The sequence below is a fragment of the Microchirus variegatus genome, assembly GCF_963457635.1.
Source record: "Microchirus variegatus genome assembly, chromosome: 4".
Taxonomy (NCBI): Eukaryota; Metazoa; Chordata; class Actinopteri; order Pleuronectiformes; family Soleidae; genus Microchirus; species Microchirus variegatus.
This window is the reverse complement of record NC_139805.1, coordinates 12,622,248-12,642,685: the sequence shown is the minus strand read 5'-3', so window position 1 is coordinate 12,642,685 and position 20,438 is coordinate 12,622,248. Positions and strand designations below refer to the sequence as shown.

The 20,438-nt window shown below is 42.2% G+C and overlaps 1 protein-coding gene across 1 annotated transcript in view; it reads left to right on the top strand.

The window, feature by feature from the left end:
• Nucleotides 1-20,438, top strand: part of rnf13 (ring finger protein 13) — a 40,874-nt gene that overhangs the window by 18,421 nt on the left and 2,015 nt on the right. The window contains exons 5-8 of the mRNA XM_083888445.1: nt 7,740-7,827; nt 8,750-8,840; nt 9,893-9,998; nt 10,828-10,921. Of these exons, the coding sequence (XP_083744571.1) occupies nt 7,740-7,827; nt 8,750-8,840; nt 9,893-9,998; nt 10,828-10,921 (379 nt within the window). The remainder of the gene's footprint in view (nt 1-7,739; nt 7,828-8,749; nt 8,841-9,892; nt 9,999-10,827; nt 10,922-20,438) is intronic.

Here is a 20,438-nt window from a genome sequence, read left to right as displayed (position 1 = left end):
CACTATGACTCTGGTATGATGAGGGTTGTGATTGTTATTGGCACTCAGTGAGCTTTTATTGAATAGCAAGATGCTTATATCCATTTCTGTCATAAAAAAAAAAACTTTTCTCGTTGCTTCATGTGGTGAAGTCCCTCGGCTTATCTTGAGGAGTGGCCCTGCAAGGTATCACACAATCACACATGGGTTGGGGGGGGAGGAGGAGGAGGTCAGATCATACCATATCTTGGCCAATGAGAAGAATCGACTGAGCTGTCTTTGCTTTTTCCAGCTGTGGAGTTTTGAAGTTGGCTGGTCATTTCCCATGTAACCTTGCTTCCTGCCTCTGTGTCTTGCAGTAAATACATTTCACCATGCTGCCTTTTTTTTGTGCTGCAGTGACCTCATGGCCCCTTAGTGACACAGACACACACATACACACATGCACACATGCACAGGCCACAGTCTTTATTCAAACTGTAATCTGGCTTCCTGCACAAACTCACATAGTACAGGGTATGACTATGGCTGAGTGAATGTATGACTGTGTGTGTGTTATAGGCTAAAAGGAGTCGGCTGACCTGTTGACACAATAGCTCTGAAAAATGACAGTCATGGCATTGCTATTGCCCTCTCTCATTAACACACACACACACCGTACATTTACACTTTTACAGTATACAGGATATATGAACTTAAAGTAAATAGAAAAGGTTTTTTTACAAGCTCCTCTTACACATGACAGCACACCTTTTAGATAAGTATGTAAAATTCAATGTGTGCCACACTTTGCAGGGTCAGCGTGCTCCACAGTTTCCACAAACATTTATTGAACATTTAAAGCCAAATTGGGATAGGGAAGCACAATGTAAGTGTGAATAGTAGTGTGACATCTCAAGTTCAATATAGACTCTTTCACACATGGACGTGTATTAGGTGTTATCGGTGTACGTGACACATCTCGGCAGTTAGCAATTTTATTGAACTCTTTATCTAATCAGTTGTCTGGACCTTGAAACTGAAGCCCAAGCTCTGCTCTACGGTGTGCCACATTCCTCTGAAACACAGAGGGGAGGGAGGGAGGGAGGGAGGTAAGAAAATGAAGGAGAAGGGAGGGAGAGAATAATGGCGGGAGGGCGAAAGTATCAGACAATGGGCTGAGTAGAATTCTGGAGACATTTTGGAGTTGGGATGATATTACAAGGGTATTGAGGGCAGAGAGAAGGAGGTTTGATATGGAGTAGTAGGTAAAAAAAAGAAGTGGTAGGGAGGAGAGTAGAGAGAGGAAAAGTGGGTGGAGATATAAAAGAGGAAGGGTGAAAACAGGGGGAGTTTGTGGGGGGTGAAGGAGAGAGAGTGACTGAGATGATGATGATGATGAGAAAAATGCAACGGGTAGGAGGGAGATGAGGACCTGATTGAGAGCTGCTGTGTAAACTGCAGACGAGCAGAAAAGCTGTACCTGTATCTGATACAGTTCAGACAAACAGTCGACCGATGCATGTGACAGCTACGTTACTTATCTGCTGCTTCTTGCAAGGTTCTTTTGTTTACACAGGGAACGTGTCTGCTGTGTGTCTGTCTGCTGTGGAGCCTGTGCTACATAGAAAAATAGACGTTTTAAAGAATCTAAACACTCCTCTGTACTCAAGGAAATGCCAGTACTACTTACTTAGTATGAAGCTGCACATCCATCCGTGCTTCTCAATAAAGTTTCACGGAACTCAAACTCTTGGCTTCTACATGGAGTTTGCATGTTCTCCCCATGTGTGTGTGAGTTTTCTCTTGGTTCTCCAGTTTCCTCCCACATTCCAAAAACATGCACATTTGGGGATTAAGCAAAATGGACTTCTCTAAATTGACAGTAGGCGTGAGTGTGAGAGTGGACGGTTGTTTGTCTCTGTGTGTCCCTTTTGATGGACTGTCCATGGGTGTACCCCGCCTTTCACCCTATGTCAGCTGGAATTGGCACATGCGCCGCCCTTGACCCTTATGTGAAGGATAAAGAATGAATGAATGAATGAAACTATTGAGTGCTTTTACTTTATAGATGTACATCATATTTACTGAATCCTAACCATATCTGCATTGTGGAATGTCTCACTTCACATTCAGGCTCACATGTTAACTGATGAGAGCAGCTACACTATACCTATGTGAGATAATGTGTCTCTGGTGCCTCTATTTTTTCCTGCAAGCATCATATCGAAAAGTCCTGGTATTTAATTGAGCACAGAGGAGTATTTAGACGATTTAAAATTATGTTTTATTATCACTTTCAAATGATGTGAAACATAGCAGCAGCTCTGCAGCAGACACACTCCCCCGTGTGAACAGACGTGGGCGAGATGCAGCAGCGCAGCCATCACACACTGCACTGTGCACACACACACATTCACACGTTCACTGTTAACCTGGCCAGAGTTTGAGCCGCGCGACACGTCACGTCTGCTCGAAACAAGTGCAGCACGGCGAACGTTTTTACAGCGTTCATGGACAAGAGTGTGAACTAAAAATGGATAGCAAAACAGAGGAAGGAGGACCTTGGGTTAGAGAGGAGAAAAAAAACGGGGTAGTGACGGATGGGGAAGTGTGAAGGAGAGGATGTCGGAGGTAAAGGAGGAGAGGCAGGGAAGATGAGTCGATGTTTTTCGCTGCAGCGCTGTGTGAGGAGACTGTGCAGTGTTGGCAGCTGATACTCTAACACACACACACACACAGGAGTGAAGATGCAATCATTATTGGCAGAAGCACACACACACTACACGGTGGTATAGTGCAGCAATAATTAGTGATGCGATCTGCAGCTACTTTCTCACACATCCAGAGGAGTGTAAAACACATTTTTCATCATAGTCTAGACACAAAATGCAGATCAGAATTGTAAAAAAAACGGGTGATGCTCTTTTTGGGTTTTAAATGGTTAAAGGGACAATGTGTAGTATTCTTGGGTTTATATAACCCAAAATCCACCTTTTTATACATATTATGTGCTCCTGCATTGTCTAGTCACTGTATAATAGTTTTTGTTTCATTTTCGTAGTGTTTCAAAAAGTCATGTAAAATAACATGGTCGCGGGCCGCGGTTGCATAGCCACTGTTAGCAGCGAGACGCCATGTTTCTACGGGAGCCTGTAAGGACAAACGCGAGAGAACAAATCAAGCGTCTCTTTACTTGTAGCGGAAGTCCCGCCTCCACTCTCTCCGCTTCGTCTGCTACGGCTGCGGTAGCTCGCCCTCTCCCTCGCCTCACGAACCTCATCTGCTGACACGGAGAAAGACGACGAGGACGACATTTGACCAGCTGCGGATACTGTAGCGCTCAGGGAAGGGAGGGGGTGAGCAGAGCAGCAGTTCTTTGTTGTAAATTTCAGCCTCTCCTCTAGATGGCACTATAAACTACTTACTTCACTTCAAGTGCGGACATCAGTGCATGAGTCAGCTCCAGGTGGCACTGTTTACACACCTCCAGTCAGCTCTGACCAAAGTGACTCAGGTCTGACTCACATAAATAAATGTGCACAAACACAAGAGCAGGGTGTTTTTACAGTGATTTAACAGTGGTTGCCCAAATGTCTACTTTCTTTAATGGCACTTTTCTACACATTTACACAGTCCCACACATTCAAAGGAAGAGGCTCAACACATACTGTGTTATATACTACACAGCCCAGTGCTTTCGGCCTCCAAGCTGCTGTGACCTTCACTGTGAAGGGCACAAAAACCTTCTATCACAAAGTTCAGCAGGTTTGTTTGCATCCACTCACGCGTTGCCCCGTGCTGTTTGACTCTGAAGAACAGATCTTAACTTGATGCAAATGTGTGTGTGTGTACGTGAATTATGTCACACTGTGTTTATTAACCTTTTGGTATAAAAAAAAAAGTTCTGGAGCTGGTTAATTTCATTCTCAATGTCCTGAAAATAACAGCACGTCAAGCAAAGCCTAGTCTGCTTTTCAAAAATCCCATAATAGGTCAATTTTTATAAATAACCCTCTGGTGACTGTGCTGCAGGCCAAGTCAGAGTTTGGTCAGCACACTGCAGGATGCAAAGAAGGGAGAAAAAAAAAAGAAGAGAGTCACATGCTTATTTCACTTTGTTTTGAATCAAAGCGCTGATCCTACAAAAATGGGGAAAAATAATGTGGACTTTGGGGAAACAGAAAAAGATATAGAGCTCTAAGGAGCTGGAGCCAAGTACTGCCATCGCATGACGATACAAGATGTCAAGATGCCCTTGAGAAAAGCAAATCATACATTTTTTCCAGTGCAGGGCCACTGACTTGTGTAAAATGTCAAACTTTAACCTTAATAATAATAATAATTAAGTATAGAGGTACACGGCATCGCCTCTGGAAACTTTTTGGAGAAATTAGAAGGTTGTTTCAAAATTGAAAGTTAAAAACATGTTTTACTTTTTTCTTCTGCACACCGTCATCATAATAGTGTTGGGTTTCTATGATGCTGAAGGATTTGTGTGTGTGGTCTCACAGGGATCACAACAGTTTATTGGTGTAATGGCTGCTGTTAAATCCACAAAGAGGAGGGTGCTACAGCTCAGCACAATGGTCTGAGTTTGTATGCGATTCCTGTCGCACACAGGCTTCTGTATGAGTATGATGGACATTGGTTTCGCATCTCATTTTCCCTTCTCTCTCCCCCCCCCCCTCTCCTGCTTTCTGACTCCCTCTCTTCAGTCTCAGGAATGCATTGAATGTCCTTATCTTTGCCCGTGCAAACACAAGGGTGAGCCAGCAGCAGAGGTTGAATTCCTCTGCAGATCCCATACAGGCGGGCCACGCCACACACTGGCATCTCTAGACAGTGGGAATGGCTTCTTACTTTAACAGTAAAAATTCCCCTTGAATAGACCAACAAAGTGCAGACTAGTTAACCTGTCAATGTCTGAAAGGGAATCTCTAATTGTTGGTTACAGGACACATTTAATGGTTTATAATGGTTTATCTAGAACCACAAACCTTAGCTTTTGTTTTTTTCCTCCTGACATTGTTTCTGGATGCTAAGCACAGGTTTATCATTGTTATCATGATGATAAACACCCACCTAACCCTTTAATAGCACTTATTGTCATCTAACAACACAGTGCTGTTTCATTTATCCTACATTGTGCACTGAATATGGCTTAATATGTAAAAAAAAACAATCAACGCACATTACAATTCATAGACTACAGCTGCAACACATTAACAGTTCAGTTGCATTCACAATCATCGTATAAAAAGTTTTTTTTTTTGTTTTTTTTTTAATCGTAGCAAATTGCAATTTTTTACGCAATGACTATATTTACTGCACAGTCCAGTTGCCTACAGCTAACTACTGAAGATGACTTTGACCTGGATGACCGAGAACCTTCACAGACTTACCCGCCTTTATGTTACGCCCACGGTAAATGTAAATGGTTAATGTAAATATCGAATCAGCCGATCACACGGCACCAACTCAGCAGCAGGAGACCACACATACTTCCATGTTATCAGTTCCATTAATGCTATGTTATTTTATAATAAATCATTGATAGTTTGAGTTTCCTTTCCTTGTAGTGTTTTGTGAATTTAAAAGTTTGACTATGGGACTGTGGGAGTCCCTCTCTATGACTCTGAATCATTCTGGAGATCCTGAAGAGCCTCGTTTGCATTCCTGCCCTTTTCTACGTCAACAAGTGACATGGAGCGTGTCTGCCTGCTTTTGCTTAGCCTCATATGATAGAACTGACGGTCTGACGCCATTGTTGCCATGGCTGCAGCCGCACTGTTTATAGGTATTTTCAAAAGTCAACTATTGAATTAAAGAATAACGTTTTATGGACTTGCCAGCATTCACCGAGTTTCTTAAAATGATAATGTGTAAACTGTATTAACTGGCCAATTCAATGATTAGTAATCGGCTGAGGATTCTTCACCAAATGGCAAAAATTGGACCGTTTAATTTTGCGTATGGCAGATGCACACATGCATGTGGGCGTGCTGTCCCTTATCCAGGCAGCCTTCTTCTGGATGCACACAGCAGCCATTCATGCGTCCACACAATACACTCTCACAGGCAAACGCATGGGGATCGCAACGCTGTGGCTGCCATACACACTGCCTCATGTATGACAGTGCATAAAATTACAATGACGAGGGACAGACAAAAGACAGCGCTGTTCAGTGTGTGCGTCCACACAGGCCACAATACACACGCACACACATGCACACACACCCATATTAGATTTAAATGGATTTCCATGCATCACAGCAGAGGACAATGCTCATATAAAAAGGCCTGCAGCTACACACACACACACACACACACACACGCAAAGGTTTGCTTTTCTATTCTTTTGTGAAATACACACAGCTGAGTCCTTAGCTGGTAAAAATTCTAAATTTTATTTTATATTTCTTTATTCATTACTTTACATTCATATATATATATATATGTGTGTGTTTTTAGACTGGCATTAACTGCAGTAAAACCCATATCACTTGGCCTCTAATATAATGGTTCATTCCATGATTATATTGTCATTTCCTATTTCCGCCAGCACATCTGCTTGTGAGCCATGAGCCACAACAATTGTTATTCAGGATACCGGAGTTACTATACTGCGTTACAGCTCCAAAAGCCGTCTCACAGATGGAAGTTACTTCAGTTCCCCCCGATTAAGTGATGCAGCACACATCATGCAGGAAATTCTCTGTTTTCCTTCTTGAATGTTTCCAGAAAGTTGTAATTGTCTAACCTGCTTGCTACTATTGTAGTTTTCTGTGAAAATAACAGAACATCTAGTTTGATGATGTCAGGGAGTAGCATGAGCTTCTGCACACTTTCTGATTAAATCACTGATCCTCTCTGTCTTTTTCCCCAACTTTCTTTATGTTCCAACTTTTTTATGTTGCATATTATGTCACACAGCAGTCAGCTGTTTTTAGTGTGACGTTGACTGTCTCCCTCTCCCTCACTTGCTACTAATAAGCTGACTACAGCTTTTGAACTCGTCGATGGCTTCATTTTTCGCATGTGTCACAAACACAGCACGTGCTGTACACATTTCAAAGTAAAATTACTCGGTTTTTCATTGCCTGGTTTAGGTTTTGTGATTGAGAAAATCTTGAATTTTGGTGGTCAGGTTGTGTCTTATTGTTCTGAAGGAACACAAAAGGCCTTTGTGCTGCTGCAGTGACCACTGTTAAATAAAACAGAACTGCCTTGCTTACCTACTCTGCCACTCATAATCACATAGCTCTTTCTTTGTCCCGGTTCTTTGCTCCATACAACACTTCCTGGATCTTCAGTTACAGCTCAGTCAGCTCAGACGGAGCAGTCACCGTGGAGAAATGAGCTGTCTGGGATTAAAATGCAAAAATCCCATCTATTGCATACACTCTGTGGTGCAGTGGAGTTCACACAGTTCTGTGTCTCTGTGGTCTCTGCTACCTTTTCTCACCACTTTTTTTTTTATTATTATGTTGATGATAAACTCCATTCAGCAGCATTTCAGTCAATTAAAGTCACATACGCTGTAGTTTGTGTCCTATAAACTCAAAGTGGTGCATTCAAGGATGTTGTGAAATAGGATAAGACAGTTTGAGTGTTTTAGTCGGTTTGACTCAAGGATCTACAAGCTTTCCCTTCTTTACCACAACTGGCATCTATTTCTGTGTCATGTTTAGTGTGGTTTGATGTTGCTGTGGTTTGACACACTATCTGACACATGCCTATTCAACAATCAAGATTTCAAATTGTTTGTTTCCTTTCAGGTCCTCAATGCCCAGAAAGCAGGATACAAGGCAGCCATTGTTCATAATGTGGACTCTGATGACTTGATCAGCATGGGCTCAAATGATCGTAAGTTACTCCCTCCTCTGTACTCCAACACCAATCCATTGTTGCATGTTGCTTAAAGAGTTTGTACCTTTTGTTTTCTCTCTGTACGTGATTCTTCAATAGAAGGCCTGTATTGTCAGTGTGCGAGAACAACAGACTTTGTAACATCGCTTTAACATTCACACATGTCCAGTTACGCATGTGACCCTGCATTATTAATTTCATCTAAAACGACTGGTTTCATATACAGTAGTCTACATATGCAACAATAAACACAAGACAAAAAACTGTGAAATGCAAACAAACTATAACAATATACAGTGATGGGAAAACTGATGAATTAAATATATCAAAAAAAATCTAAAGGGCTTCTGCCTTTATTTTGTGAGGAAAGGAAAGGCAGTCTTTCAGCCCGGAAGCCCACGTTTAAAGTCTCTGAATGAGGAAGGATGTGATGCCCTGCAGTGCCAGAGAATTCCCTGAGCATGAGTCTGTGTTGTCACTGCTCCAGCATAGTTTTCTGACATCCAATGGGAGTAAGGGGGACACTAACACCGAGCTTGGTTTGGGGAGTAGTTTTCCTCAAAGGGAGTTGTAGCCGAGTTCAAAAGTTGACGGTTTTATTGCCTTGCATTAATATTCATCGTAAACAGTAGTCATTAGAATATGAAATTGAAATGGCGCTCCTCGAAATAATATATAAAGGTCTCCTCTTTCTCTTATAACCAGACATTTTTTTTCAGGAAGTCTTAAACACAAGTTGTTTAATACATCTGTTTATGCCACTAAATAAAATGACCTCACAATGTCAGAACAATGGATTCAGAGATCTCTCTGGTAGATCGTTTTTTATATGCCACGTTGAAGCGATAAGACTATTCAATGTTATTCATTCACATGCAGTTCTATATGAAAAAAAAGCTGTTTTTGTTTCTGTTTTTAGTGGATGTTCTGAAGCAGATTGATATTCCCTCTGTGTTTGTGGGCGAGGCGACTGCCAATTCTCTGAAAGACGACTACACATACGACAAGGGGTAAAAAATGAATTCCAATCCCGTCTTTCTGCCCATCATCAGAATAACTGAAAGCACTTTGTGCTCGGCTCTCCTCGTAACGTTTCAGTCAGTGTCACATCATGAAGCAATGACTGTTTTTAATTAGCTGGCTCACTAAACTCTTTGTTTTGTTTATTCATTGCTTTCTCAAGCTGAATCAAATACTTTGCCTCCATGTGCACTGTAATGTGTCAAAGCTGTGTTTTCACTGCTGCTGCTGCTGATGTGATAATCGGGTAATGAAATGTTTTCAGTCTGTCAGAAGAGTCCAGAAGAGCCACAGCAGTAAATTCTCATTTCTTCACTTTCAGATCAGCTGGTTGTGCTGATGTGCTGATGTGCTTGTTTGTGCTTGTGTGTCAGATACTGTATATATAGCACTGTGAAAAGTCGCTATAATGATCGTAAGGTGTAATTATTTCTCAACTGCATGTATGCAGTATTTCCCATGACCTACCCTTACACTTGAACAACAGCACAACCCTAAACTCTTAAACCTCTAGTTGAACCCTCATTAATGTTACTGATAAAACCTTTGTTTGTCATACTGTTTCTTGTGGAAAAATATATGCTTGAGAATTACATACACATGTATACATTGAAACTCATTGACAGCTTGATAATGTGTAATGTAATATACATTAAAAACAAGAATGCAGGTGGTGCCCTGAGACTTTTGCACAGTACTCTATGAAGGTCATTCGTAAATACTACGCCTAACATAGCATATTTAACACATTTTGTCAGTGTGTATTGAATCAGCAATCACAGATTAAATTACAGATTCACTGCAGTGATTTCTGTGGCCTTTGACCTCATTTATTCACAGTGTGAAATGTATTTTAATTAATAGAAGAAACTGTCATACTGCAGCTTTGTAAACCAAAAAGAATATCTTAAATTACAATGACTGCAACACCGCAGCCTCTGTTCAGGTTTACAACGGCTTCAAAATATTTGCCGGGAGCAAATGAAACTGGTAGAGATCACATTTTCCTTGACATAAAAACATTTCTGTTTTGTTTTTCTAGGGGATATGTGGTCCTCATGCCAGACTTCAGCCTGCCGCTGGAATATTACCTGATCCCCTTCCTCATCATCGCGGGAATCTGCCTCATCCTCATTGTTGTCTTCATGGTTGGTACATTGAGTTGCAAATTTGAATACAAAGAAGTGAAGTAAAGAAAAATGTCTCCTGTGAACCCGCAACACTGTTAAATGCTTGCTGTAAGGTTTCTATGTAACTTCAGTAGAAAAAGGACTCTTGTGGTGAAACTGGTTCTTTGTCAGGAAACCCATCTTGAACCTGCCTGTGGAAATAATATTTCACTGTTAGGCTGTCATCCAATTTGAGCCTGAAATGTTACACTTGTTCTTATGTAACTGTGTTGCTTGGGAGACAGACATCATAATCACAGTGTTTATGGACTCAGTACCTGGACAAGTAGTGTGTCTGTGTGTGATCTTGTTGGTGTATTTTTGTGAGGACCAGAAAACTTTTAATCAGGAGTGAGGACATTTTGGTTTTAAGGTTAGGGTTAGAATTGGGTTTTAGTTGTGATGGTTCAGGTTAGAGTAACAGGCTATCGTTGTGTCTGAGTGTCCTCACTTAGGATACTGCACAAATGTGCGTGTGTTTCGACCTTTTCTGGCATAAACACTAACCTTGTCAGGACCAGTAGTCCTCATGGAGACTAAAACCTGGTCCATATTAAGCAGAACGTCATTTTCAAAAGAACTGGTTGTTTAGGACTGGAATTTGAATTGTGAGATTAGGTATAAGGCTTTGTTTAGACTGTCCTAAACAATGGAAGTCAATGAGTGTGCAAACCTGTGTGTGTGTGTGTGTGTGTGTGTGTGTGTGTGTGTGTGTGTGTGTGTGTGTGTGTGTGTGTGTGTGTGTGTGTGTGTGTGCCCTTATTTTAAAGTTTAAGACAATGTTCTCTCTTTTTTTTGCTTTTGACAGATTACCAAGTTTGTCCAGGATCGACACAGAGCTCGTAGGAGTCGCCTGCGCAAAGATCAGCTCAAGAAACTTCCGATTCACAAGTTCAAATCAGGTAAGATAGCGCTGAGAAGCAGTGTTTGGCTGTTTTAGAAGAGCAGTTCATACTGTATACTGATAAATCTGGTCATGTGAGTGACAGTGTGGCTCCATGTTAATCCAAGGTTATGATTTCTAACACTGTGGACAATGCGGACTTGGATTACTCTATATGTGTGTGTGTGATACACCTGTGTTTAAATCTATACTGTTTTGTAGAGTCAGTGAACATTTCTCAAGGTCAGTGGATGTGCTTGCTGGTGTCCCATGTGACAGTGGGACTAATGAGGCCTGTTGAATTATTCTGTGTGTGACTGTGTTACTGATGAGTTCATATCTACAGAAGCATCAGCTTACTGTTTCACTCTTGTTTCACCCAAACTCTGTTGTGCAGCCTCTGCTGAAAATGCGAAGCTCTTGATCAGAGAGATGTACATATGTTGTTTTGTCCTGCTGTTTTCTCACACGATTCAGCCCAGAAGAGACTCATCATTCCTCCCTCAAACTCTGCACCTTAGAGCTAATCGGATTAATGTGGACTTGATTTTTTTTTCTCTCTGTGCCGGATTAAAGTTCCTCTCCTCTGAGAGCAGACACATGACAGATGCTTTGGAATGTGGTCTCGGTCATGCCAGTGATGGAAAGCCATATGCACACATGTACAGTAGGTGTATTGGGAGGAAAATAAGAGGACATTTTATAGTAAACTAGATGAATGAGGGGAGAAGATCAACAAATCTCCACACCTATAGTATGTGTGAATGTAAGCATTTTAGTTTAGTTTTCCTTCTGCCCTCCTTTTCAGTCCAGGTACAAAGGTCAGACTGGGTATTGTTTTGCAATGCAAATCAACGTTGTACCATGGTCAAGTGAGTTTCATCTGTGGTTTGTTTTCTGTCAGCTGTGTTTCCTCCTGCAACTGTATTTTGCCGATTGGAAAGCCCCTGACTGCAATCAGCTGTCCAGAGGGAAACACTAGCCTGTTTTATAGACGATGGGTGGTGCATGATAAGTAGCAGTCTTGCAAAGCTGCTAATTGAGGGGGTTATGAGCCGAGCTGCTCCTCCCCGCCTGGCACTAACAGATGCACATGCGACAGAAGAGCTAAAAGTAGCACGTGTTGCTCAGATAGCTTTTTTCTGTCACGTCAGGATCTGCGGTTTCTGTGCACTGGTGGTTGCGGCTGCGAGCAGCACCCACTCTGACTCAGGGTTTCCACCAGGAACTGCTTCATTCAACCTTGTCAGGGAGTTCAGATGTCCACGAAACGCCGCCCCTTGAGGCTTTTGCATTTCTGTCAGCTGAGTCTTGAGTGTTTAGTGACACAAGAAGGGGACACCAAATCTCTACCTAATCACCTTTTAAACCCTGCTCTCTGGAGCTTGGCAAGAAGTGTGCCCTGATTTGAGCGTTAACAAACGTCTTGAGCTCAGTGGGGCTGTAGGCCAAGTCTTGAATTTCAATGCTTCAAAATGGCCGATGGTTGTTTCATCACACCATGAAATGAAATGAATGAAACAACCGATTGTGGCACATATTAATCGTGCCAGCCCTGCAACTGGGGACCACTTTGCCTACAGGGAAACAGAAACAATCAGTCTGTTTTTCACTGGATCACCTGGATAAACCAAATGCCAACGTCAGAAATGCTCTTCAGTGACTAACACAATCATCCTCAAATACACTGGTGTGCAAACTCCACAGCCTTGGCCTACACCAGGCTTTCTCACTCCTGGTCCTGAGGAGCCACTGTCCTGTATGTTTTAGATGTTTCCCTGCTCAAACACACCTGATTCAAATGGTTTGGAATCGGGCTTCAGCAGAGCTTACTGACAAGATGACCATTTGAATCAGGTGTGTTTGAGCAGGGAAACATCTAAAACATGCAGGACAGTGGCTCCCCAGGACCAGAAGTCAGAAACCCTGGCCTACACTGTCTTGTGCCAAGTGGATTGTGAACCTCTTGACCAATTGTCTACACAGAATGTTAGGTAAAGCAAAGACACAATCATCCAGCATCACCCTGTGCACTGGTCTTCCTTGGTGGTGAGTGTTGAGTCCCGCTTCTGTGCGCACTCTTTGATTGTCAAGCCAACCAAGCAAGAAACACCATCGTAAAATGTGCAGATCACACAACATTAGTCATTACTTTTGATCTCTGACAATGATAAGACATCACACGGGGTGAGGAGCTTGGCAGCCTGATGCTTCACCGGTAACTTCATCCTCAACACCGGGAAGACCAAGACGATTGTGGTGGACTACAGGAAGAAAAGAACTGTCTTGAGGCCAGGGCTTTATAAATAGTGAGGCTGTGGAAAGAGTCTGCAGCTTCACATTCCTGGGAGTGAATATTAGTGAGGACTTCTCCTGGATTGCACAAACCTCCACTTTCATTGTAAATGGCAGAGCAACACCTCTACTTTTCAAGAAGGCTGAAGAGAACAGGACTCTCACAAAATCTCCTCCATAACTTCTACTATTGCAGAGAGGAGACTTAGAATATCACGACATGGTACTGCATCTGTTTTAATCCTTTAAATCCAAGTTTTCTTGATCTTCTTTCTTGATTTTTACTGCTGTGAATGTTTTTTAGGCTTGGAACAACTTTCGACGAAGGGCAGGGGTCATAGGCAGACTATTTTCCAGATAACTAAAACAACAACAATTCTAAAATGTACTGTTTTCCATGAAGTGAAGTAAAATATGCAATATTTCCTATGTGCAAACAACAGATTGTTCAAATCTGTTAGTGAGCACTACACTTTTACAAATTTAGCAACCAAAATAGAGCTGTTTTGTCTGTTTGGGCTCCTGTAGGAAGGAACATGGGTTAGACTAGGGTCAGGGAAACTACACTCTTAGAAATAAAAGTGCTAAGTAGAACCATATAAGGTTCTTCAGCTTGTCCTTTTTGGCTCTAGGTAGAACATTTATATTATTATTTGGAGGATTCCTCATAGAACCCCTTCATAACCCCTTATTCGGAAAGGGGGTTTTAAAGGGTTCTCTGTATCAAAATGGTTCTTACTGGAACTATTAGTGTTACCAAGAACCCTTGAAAAACCTTTTCCTCAGGAAAGGGTTTTTCAGAAGCAAAATGGTTCTAGGTATAACCTCAGCCCTTGAAGAAGGACCCTTATTTCTAAGAGTGTATGGTGGCCTTTGCATGTCAGAAAAAATGGTCTTCATGTGCGTCGTAAGCTTCTGTGTCAACATGTCTGTTTGGGCTGTCGTATAAATACGGCAGCCCAAGATGGCACCTTGCAAAAAGCACATTTTAAAAGGCTTATTCATAATGATTATTCACACATGCACATATTAACATCCATAACAGTGGTATATTCAATTTCTTATTTATCATTATACATAATGATGAAGTAGCTTTCATGAAAGATGTTTCATCGTATTAGAGGACTTTTACATTTGGATGAATCACACCGATAAATGTCATTTGAGATTATTGTGAAGTGCATTTACAACACAAGACTGGTGTCTCCGGAATGTCCCATATACTGTTTTCCCCCATTTATTTATTGGTGGGGGTTAATACCACTAATTTTATATATATTTCTAAGCTCTAATAATGCACAAGAGATGCTGATGGCTTGCTTTTGACTTAAAGGGTGACATAAACCACATCACATGCAGTTGTTCGGGTCTGTGCGACAACAACTGCATGTGATTAAAGTTATATGAAACCCTGTCATGTGGTTCCAGAGGAAATTGTGTAGAACTGGATAAATAACCTCATCTGTTGTCATTTGAGTCCACCTCAGGTCTGAAGAGTACACGTTGGTGTGGAAATAGAAAAAAAATAGTAAGTGTCTGAGGCCTCTGTAACCAGATCCTCATCCCTGTTTGAGGCTCTCTGCTTCATAAGCTGTCACTGTTGGACTGGTGTGGACATTTGGCAACAGAGACAATATCTCTACAATTACAAAGCTCGGGGACCAGATTGTTCTTTCTTTTTTTTATTTACTAGACTTCTGATTTAATTTCATTGGCAGCCAATGGAATGTAATCACAGAGGTCATCAGAGCATCATTTCATGATTACAGCCTGTTGTCCACACAGTCACAGACTTTACTTTTTACTTCTCTTTCCAACAAGTGTTAAGGCATCAAGCCTGAACCTTCAGTTATTACCTTTGTCAATAAGGTTTTGTTTTAAGCAGCATTTGTTTGTCTGTTTGTGAGAAGCATAACTTCTTATGAAGAAGAGGTTTGTGCTCTCTGAGTACTTTCTCTCCAGTTCTGTGTGCAGCACAGAGTGGGACTATTGCCCAATGGTGCCTTTGGCCTCAGCTACAGTAGATAATGCTGAGCTTGGACTTCAGGGGCTTTAAACAGATGCAGCTATAGTGAACAGGAACACTGTGAGGCTGTGTTGGTGTGGCTGTTTTACAGGTGCAATTCATAATCTTGCTTAATTCGAAAGGCAAAGGTCGGGAGAGTGTGTGGTGTGCTTTACTGTGATTGTTCAGACGTGATATTTCTTTTCTAAGCATGTCAGGGAACGACGGTGGCCTTCACATACCAGGAAGGATGCCTTTATTGTTTGTTTGCATAGTATAACACACACATTGTAGCTGTTCCTGTCCATTCTGGCTGCTATAGAAACATATAGAGGCGTCTGTAAAGCAAGCATGAAGTACATATAAAAGGCTTAATCTAAGGCTATGAAAAGAACAATTTTAAAGGGATTATACACTTATACACACATACGTATGAGTAGGATATTCGATTTCTGCCAATACGCCCTCTTAAACGTTACACACTGGGCCTTTAACATCTGTCCAGAGAGATTTGATCACAAGTGGATTGAGTCCACATACTTGCACGGTGAAGTCATTGTACAAATATGCAGCCGCAGTTCTGACAATCACCACTAGATGCTCGCTTCACGTTGCTGAGAAAAGTGTGGACTACTGTGTTGGAAATGAGATTGGAAAAATCAGACATCTGCTATTTCTGTCACCTCTACAAACACTCAGTTTATTTTCCCCCCACAGCATTTAAAAAAATGTTGTTGCTCCCATTTGAGCATGTATTTCATTCACACCTTGCATACTGGGGCTGTGTATGAGCAAGAACTCTGGCAAATACAAAGACACAAAGAGAGTCTGTATGGTGCACGGTGCCTTAATGAAAACCATGGTAGCCATGTAATCGACGCACAATACCTGTCTGAGTCGCAGCTAAAGATCTGTGTCAATGTACAGGATTATGTAATAGCAGCTGCCATGGCTGCTGGCATACACCACAGACCTGCCATTAACGTGACTTATACTCTGGCTTTATTGCAGAACCTTGCGTCATCCCCACTTAGGCTTTAAGAGCCTGACGTTTGACTGTCATTTTTAGCCCTTGAGCAAGTTTCACTTGCAACCAGCGTCCAGCAAGCGATGGAAATTATAAACACACTCACACTCCCAGTGAACTGCGAGCTGGCAGAGGGAACAAGGGGGATTGTTTTGGAGTCTTCGTTCAGACGGAAAGGCCGGACTGTCCGCCTGACTCCTGACCTGAAGTCTGATCCTTTCCTGTTTGATGAGTCACACCACCACTCCCTTCAGACATCTGCTTCCAAAGTATAGGAAGCAGACACTCACACACATTTGTGCAGCTTTTCTTCTCAGGACACCGTGTTGACTTTCGCTCATTTGGACAGACGTAGCCCTAACCTAAACTTAACCCCCAGAAATGAGGTCCCGCCTCATTAAAACCCAGGTTTTGGTCTCTATGAAGAGTGTTTTCGCCAGAAAAGGTCGTAAAGAGAGGTAACACTTACAAGTATACACACACACACACACACACACACATTTGTCTCTCTATAGTTGTGATAATTCATAGACGTAATGCGTCCCCCAGCTGCTTACTCTCACCTCAATCATCTCAACTGCACGCCTCACTCTCTAACCCTGCACATAAAATAAATGTAATACCAAGTCTTAACCTTCAAAAACCCTTTGGATTTATGAGCGCCAACTGAAATGTCCTCACAACGAGGGTTTTGAACCAAAATATGTCCTAATAAAGACACACACACACACACACAGAGGAGCAGCTGCAGTGTCTCAGGCTCGTTGTGTGAGGCATGTTGATGTCAGTACAGAGGAGCTCCCTCTGTCTCCCTCTCTCTCTTAGTCCACTGGTCTCAGTGCCAGTTGCCATCATGTGATTGGCTCAAGCAGTGACATACTTTTTTTTTCTTTTTACTCAGTTTTTCTCCCTTCTCTCGCTCTCTCTGCCACACACACATTCAGTGCTCAGCTGAAGTTCAGTAGGACAGCGTGGATCCTCCGAGAGCGAGGAATTCTGCCAGACTGGCTGATTAATGAAACATAGTGAGGAGGGGAAGAGCTGAACTGGCTCACAAGTCCTTTTTAAGATGTACTACGGGCTTGAAGACGTAAATACAAGAGATCTCCCGCATCAATTAATGTAGACGGCACAGCCAAAAAAAAAGTATAAGTATAACACATAGTTTACCTCCCACATTATAAACTGACTCGACCCAAAGCACGAAGACCAGACAGGAAAGTGTGTTCACATTAAAAGTACTCACAAGAACCAGTCACCATAATGACATCACTAAGCTGATCTCTGGTCAGCGGCCCTTCAATTAATAAGGAGCCAGTCATGTCCACAGTGGAGTCTTTGATACAGTCTACTCACTGGTGTTTACATTTAAAAAGCAAAGTACTAAAGGCTTTTAGACATGATCAGACGCATTGATTCACCGGGAACATTTGTCTGGAGACGATCGACTGCAGACGAGACATCAGAAAAGGTACAGATCGCATTAAACACTTGATCAGTGTGTGGAAAGTTGAAGGGCAATTCCATTTCATTTCAGCTTTTATTGGACAGGTTGTGAACAACCTGGAGTTCTGCTTTTATCAAGTCTCTACTAAAATCAAGAACATAAATCTGAACATTTACAACTGACTAATTTTCCTGCTCACCTTTGAGTTTAACCCTCTTATGACCATCATGATATTCAGGCTGTCTGGATGTATTTTGATTTTATGGCTATAGAATTTAGGAATTTGGGAATTAGGGTCCTGAGAAGCTGGTCAATCTTGTCTGCGATTGGGCGGTCGTTCCGCGGAAGTCCTGAGGGCTACCATAATGACAGGTATATAGGCGCAAATCTCTATTCCTCTGCTTTCTGGTATCCATTTTATCTTCATCTCATACCGTTTCATCCTCCACATGAGGGCCGTGGTGGTTGCTGTGCCATTTTCAGCCGACATAGGGCGAAAGGCCTATTTTTTTGAATTTTCTAGATATTGTAAGCGGTCGAGGAGTTACATTAATGAGAAGTACACATGCCAAATCCTGTCAGCGGCAACAGGATGTAACAGAAGGGTTAACAATAGTTGGACTGCTTGTGCTTCTTCTATATTTACTAGGAAGTGATACTTTGGTAGCAACAAATACACTGCAGTACCTCATGTACTTCAGTAAAGCTGCTGTGAGGGGAACGTGGTGCTCACAATCCATTTCTCCCCCTCACTTGAATGTGTTAATTATTTCAGTGAGGCTGCAGCAACTTCACTGTCATCTCAGCAGCTCCCAGGTTTCGGTTGCTTAGTAACGACGGCCGTGACAGAAGCGTGACCTCACGAAAGCTCCTCTGGTATCTTTTTTTTTTTTTTTTCTGGTTATCAAGCACGTCATTGTATTATAAATATTTCACATGACACACAGTTCCGTTCATTATCTCTCCAGAGCAGTCTTTGAGTTCAGGATGCCACTGTTTTCTGCTCCACTCAGAATAGCTCAGTGCCACAGTTCAGCATTTCCTGAGTGTGTTCTGGATCAATGCCTGCATAAACGTTCCCTCAGCCTCACCACGACTGTCCAACGCTGCTCTGAGAGAGAGAGAGAGGACAAGATGGAGGAGTGTAATAATGTCTGAAGATCAGGAGGAACATTGTTGGTAAAATGACTAAATATTAGTGTGATTTTGGAGCAAGGGAAGAAAAGAACTGAAATTGTGAAGAGGAAGATCTTGACTTTAAGCTGCTGACACTCAGAGAGAAACGGAAGAAAGCCAGGAAGAGGAGGAGGAGGAGTGGAAGAGGAGGCCGTGGTCGATGTGAACTCCATCCTTATACGGTCACATGCAGCACTGGCACAGACACAGAAAGCCCAGTTAGGGAAAACATGCTCATTTAGAGCTTACATAAACACACCGACCCACTCTGCTCCCCTCCTAGCCTCCCTCCCTTCAGCCCGGGAAGTGGAAGGGCAGGAAAAGTGTGTGTCGATACATTCCTGAGCTTCTTGTTCACAAAGACGCTGCACTTCCTGCAACGTCAGAAAGTGCAGTGCAGTGAAGTTGTGGCATCTTCACAGGGATTCTCCCTGTGGGTGGAGGTGTTTGTGCGTGTGCCGCAACATCATTTATTCAGGGAAGTCAAAGGAGCTCAACTGGAGTTCACCGTTGACAAACGTGTAATAAGCCGTGTTTCCATTATGGCACGGTTCAGTTTGGTACAATATGTACGGTAAAGCACTCGGCCAGGCTTGTGTTTTCGACGTAGAACAGTACCTTTACTTGTTAGGTGGGATGTAGACAGTGCTTGAAGGCCGCGTCAGCAAAATATACCTAGCTCGACATCGGACAATGACATCATACGCGACACAATGGACAACAATGGAGGACATGTATGAGAATAGACTGCGGGCGTTGAAGAAACACCGGTCACAAGGGAGTGAAGCTTTTCAGTCGCCCAATCAGCTGACTGTCATGGTTCTAACTCCTCCTGTACCGTACCATTTACTCTGGTAACCCAGGGGAACGATACCAAAAAATGGAATAGCTGTGGCCAGTTGTTTTGGTTACTGTTTGAATAAAAGCTGAAGGTGTTACAACTAATTGTAACACCCCCCACATCCACCCCATGTCCTCATGTGAAAATCTAATCAAAGATGAACCATATAATCACATATATATCATTATTCTGTGATAATCTAATATTCTCCTCCACTCAGCAAGAGAAATTAACTTAATTAAAGATCTAGTGTCTTCCTTCACTCACCCTGTTTTTCCCCAGGCAGGTCAGGGAAACTATGGTGGCGTTGAAAATATCATATATCATTGAGATATATCAATATCAATATCACACCTGATTCAAATGCTCGTCAGGAAGCTCTGCTGAAGCCTGATAACGACCCATTTATTCGAATCAGGTGTGTTGGGGACCGAAAACATGCAGAACAGTGGTTCCCCGTGACCAGTAGTGAGAAACCCTGCTCTAAGGTTTTAAAAACAAAGGTACTACTTTAATTTTTAATTTATGTCAGTAAACCCACTTACATGTCACGCACTGGACCTTTAACGGAGACACATTATGCAAAATCAACTTTTGAATCATTTTAATACTTGAGTAGGCGAAGTGTGTAAAGAAAATGACACACTCGTGTTTTTGTGGTCCACCTCAGTCTAAGTACAGGAAATAAAACACACAATGTTGACTTCCGCACTTATTGTGACGTAGCAATGATACGTTTCTGGAA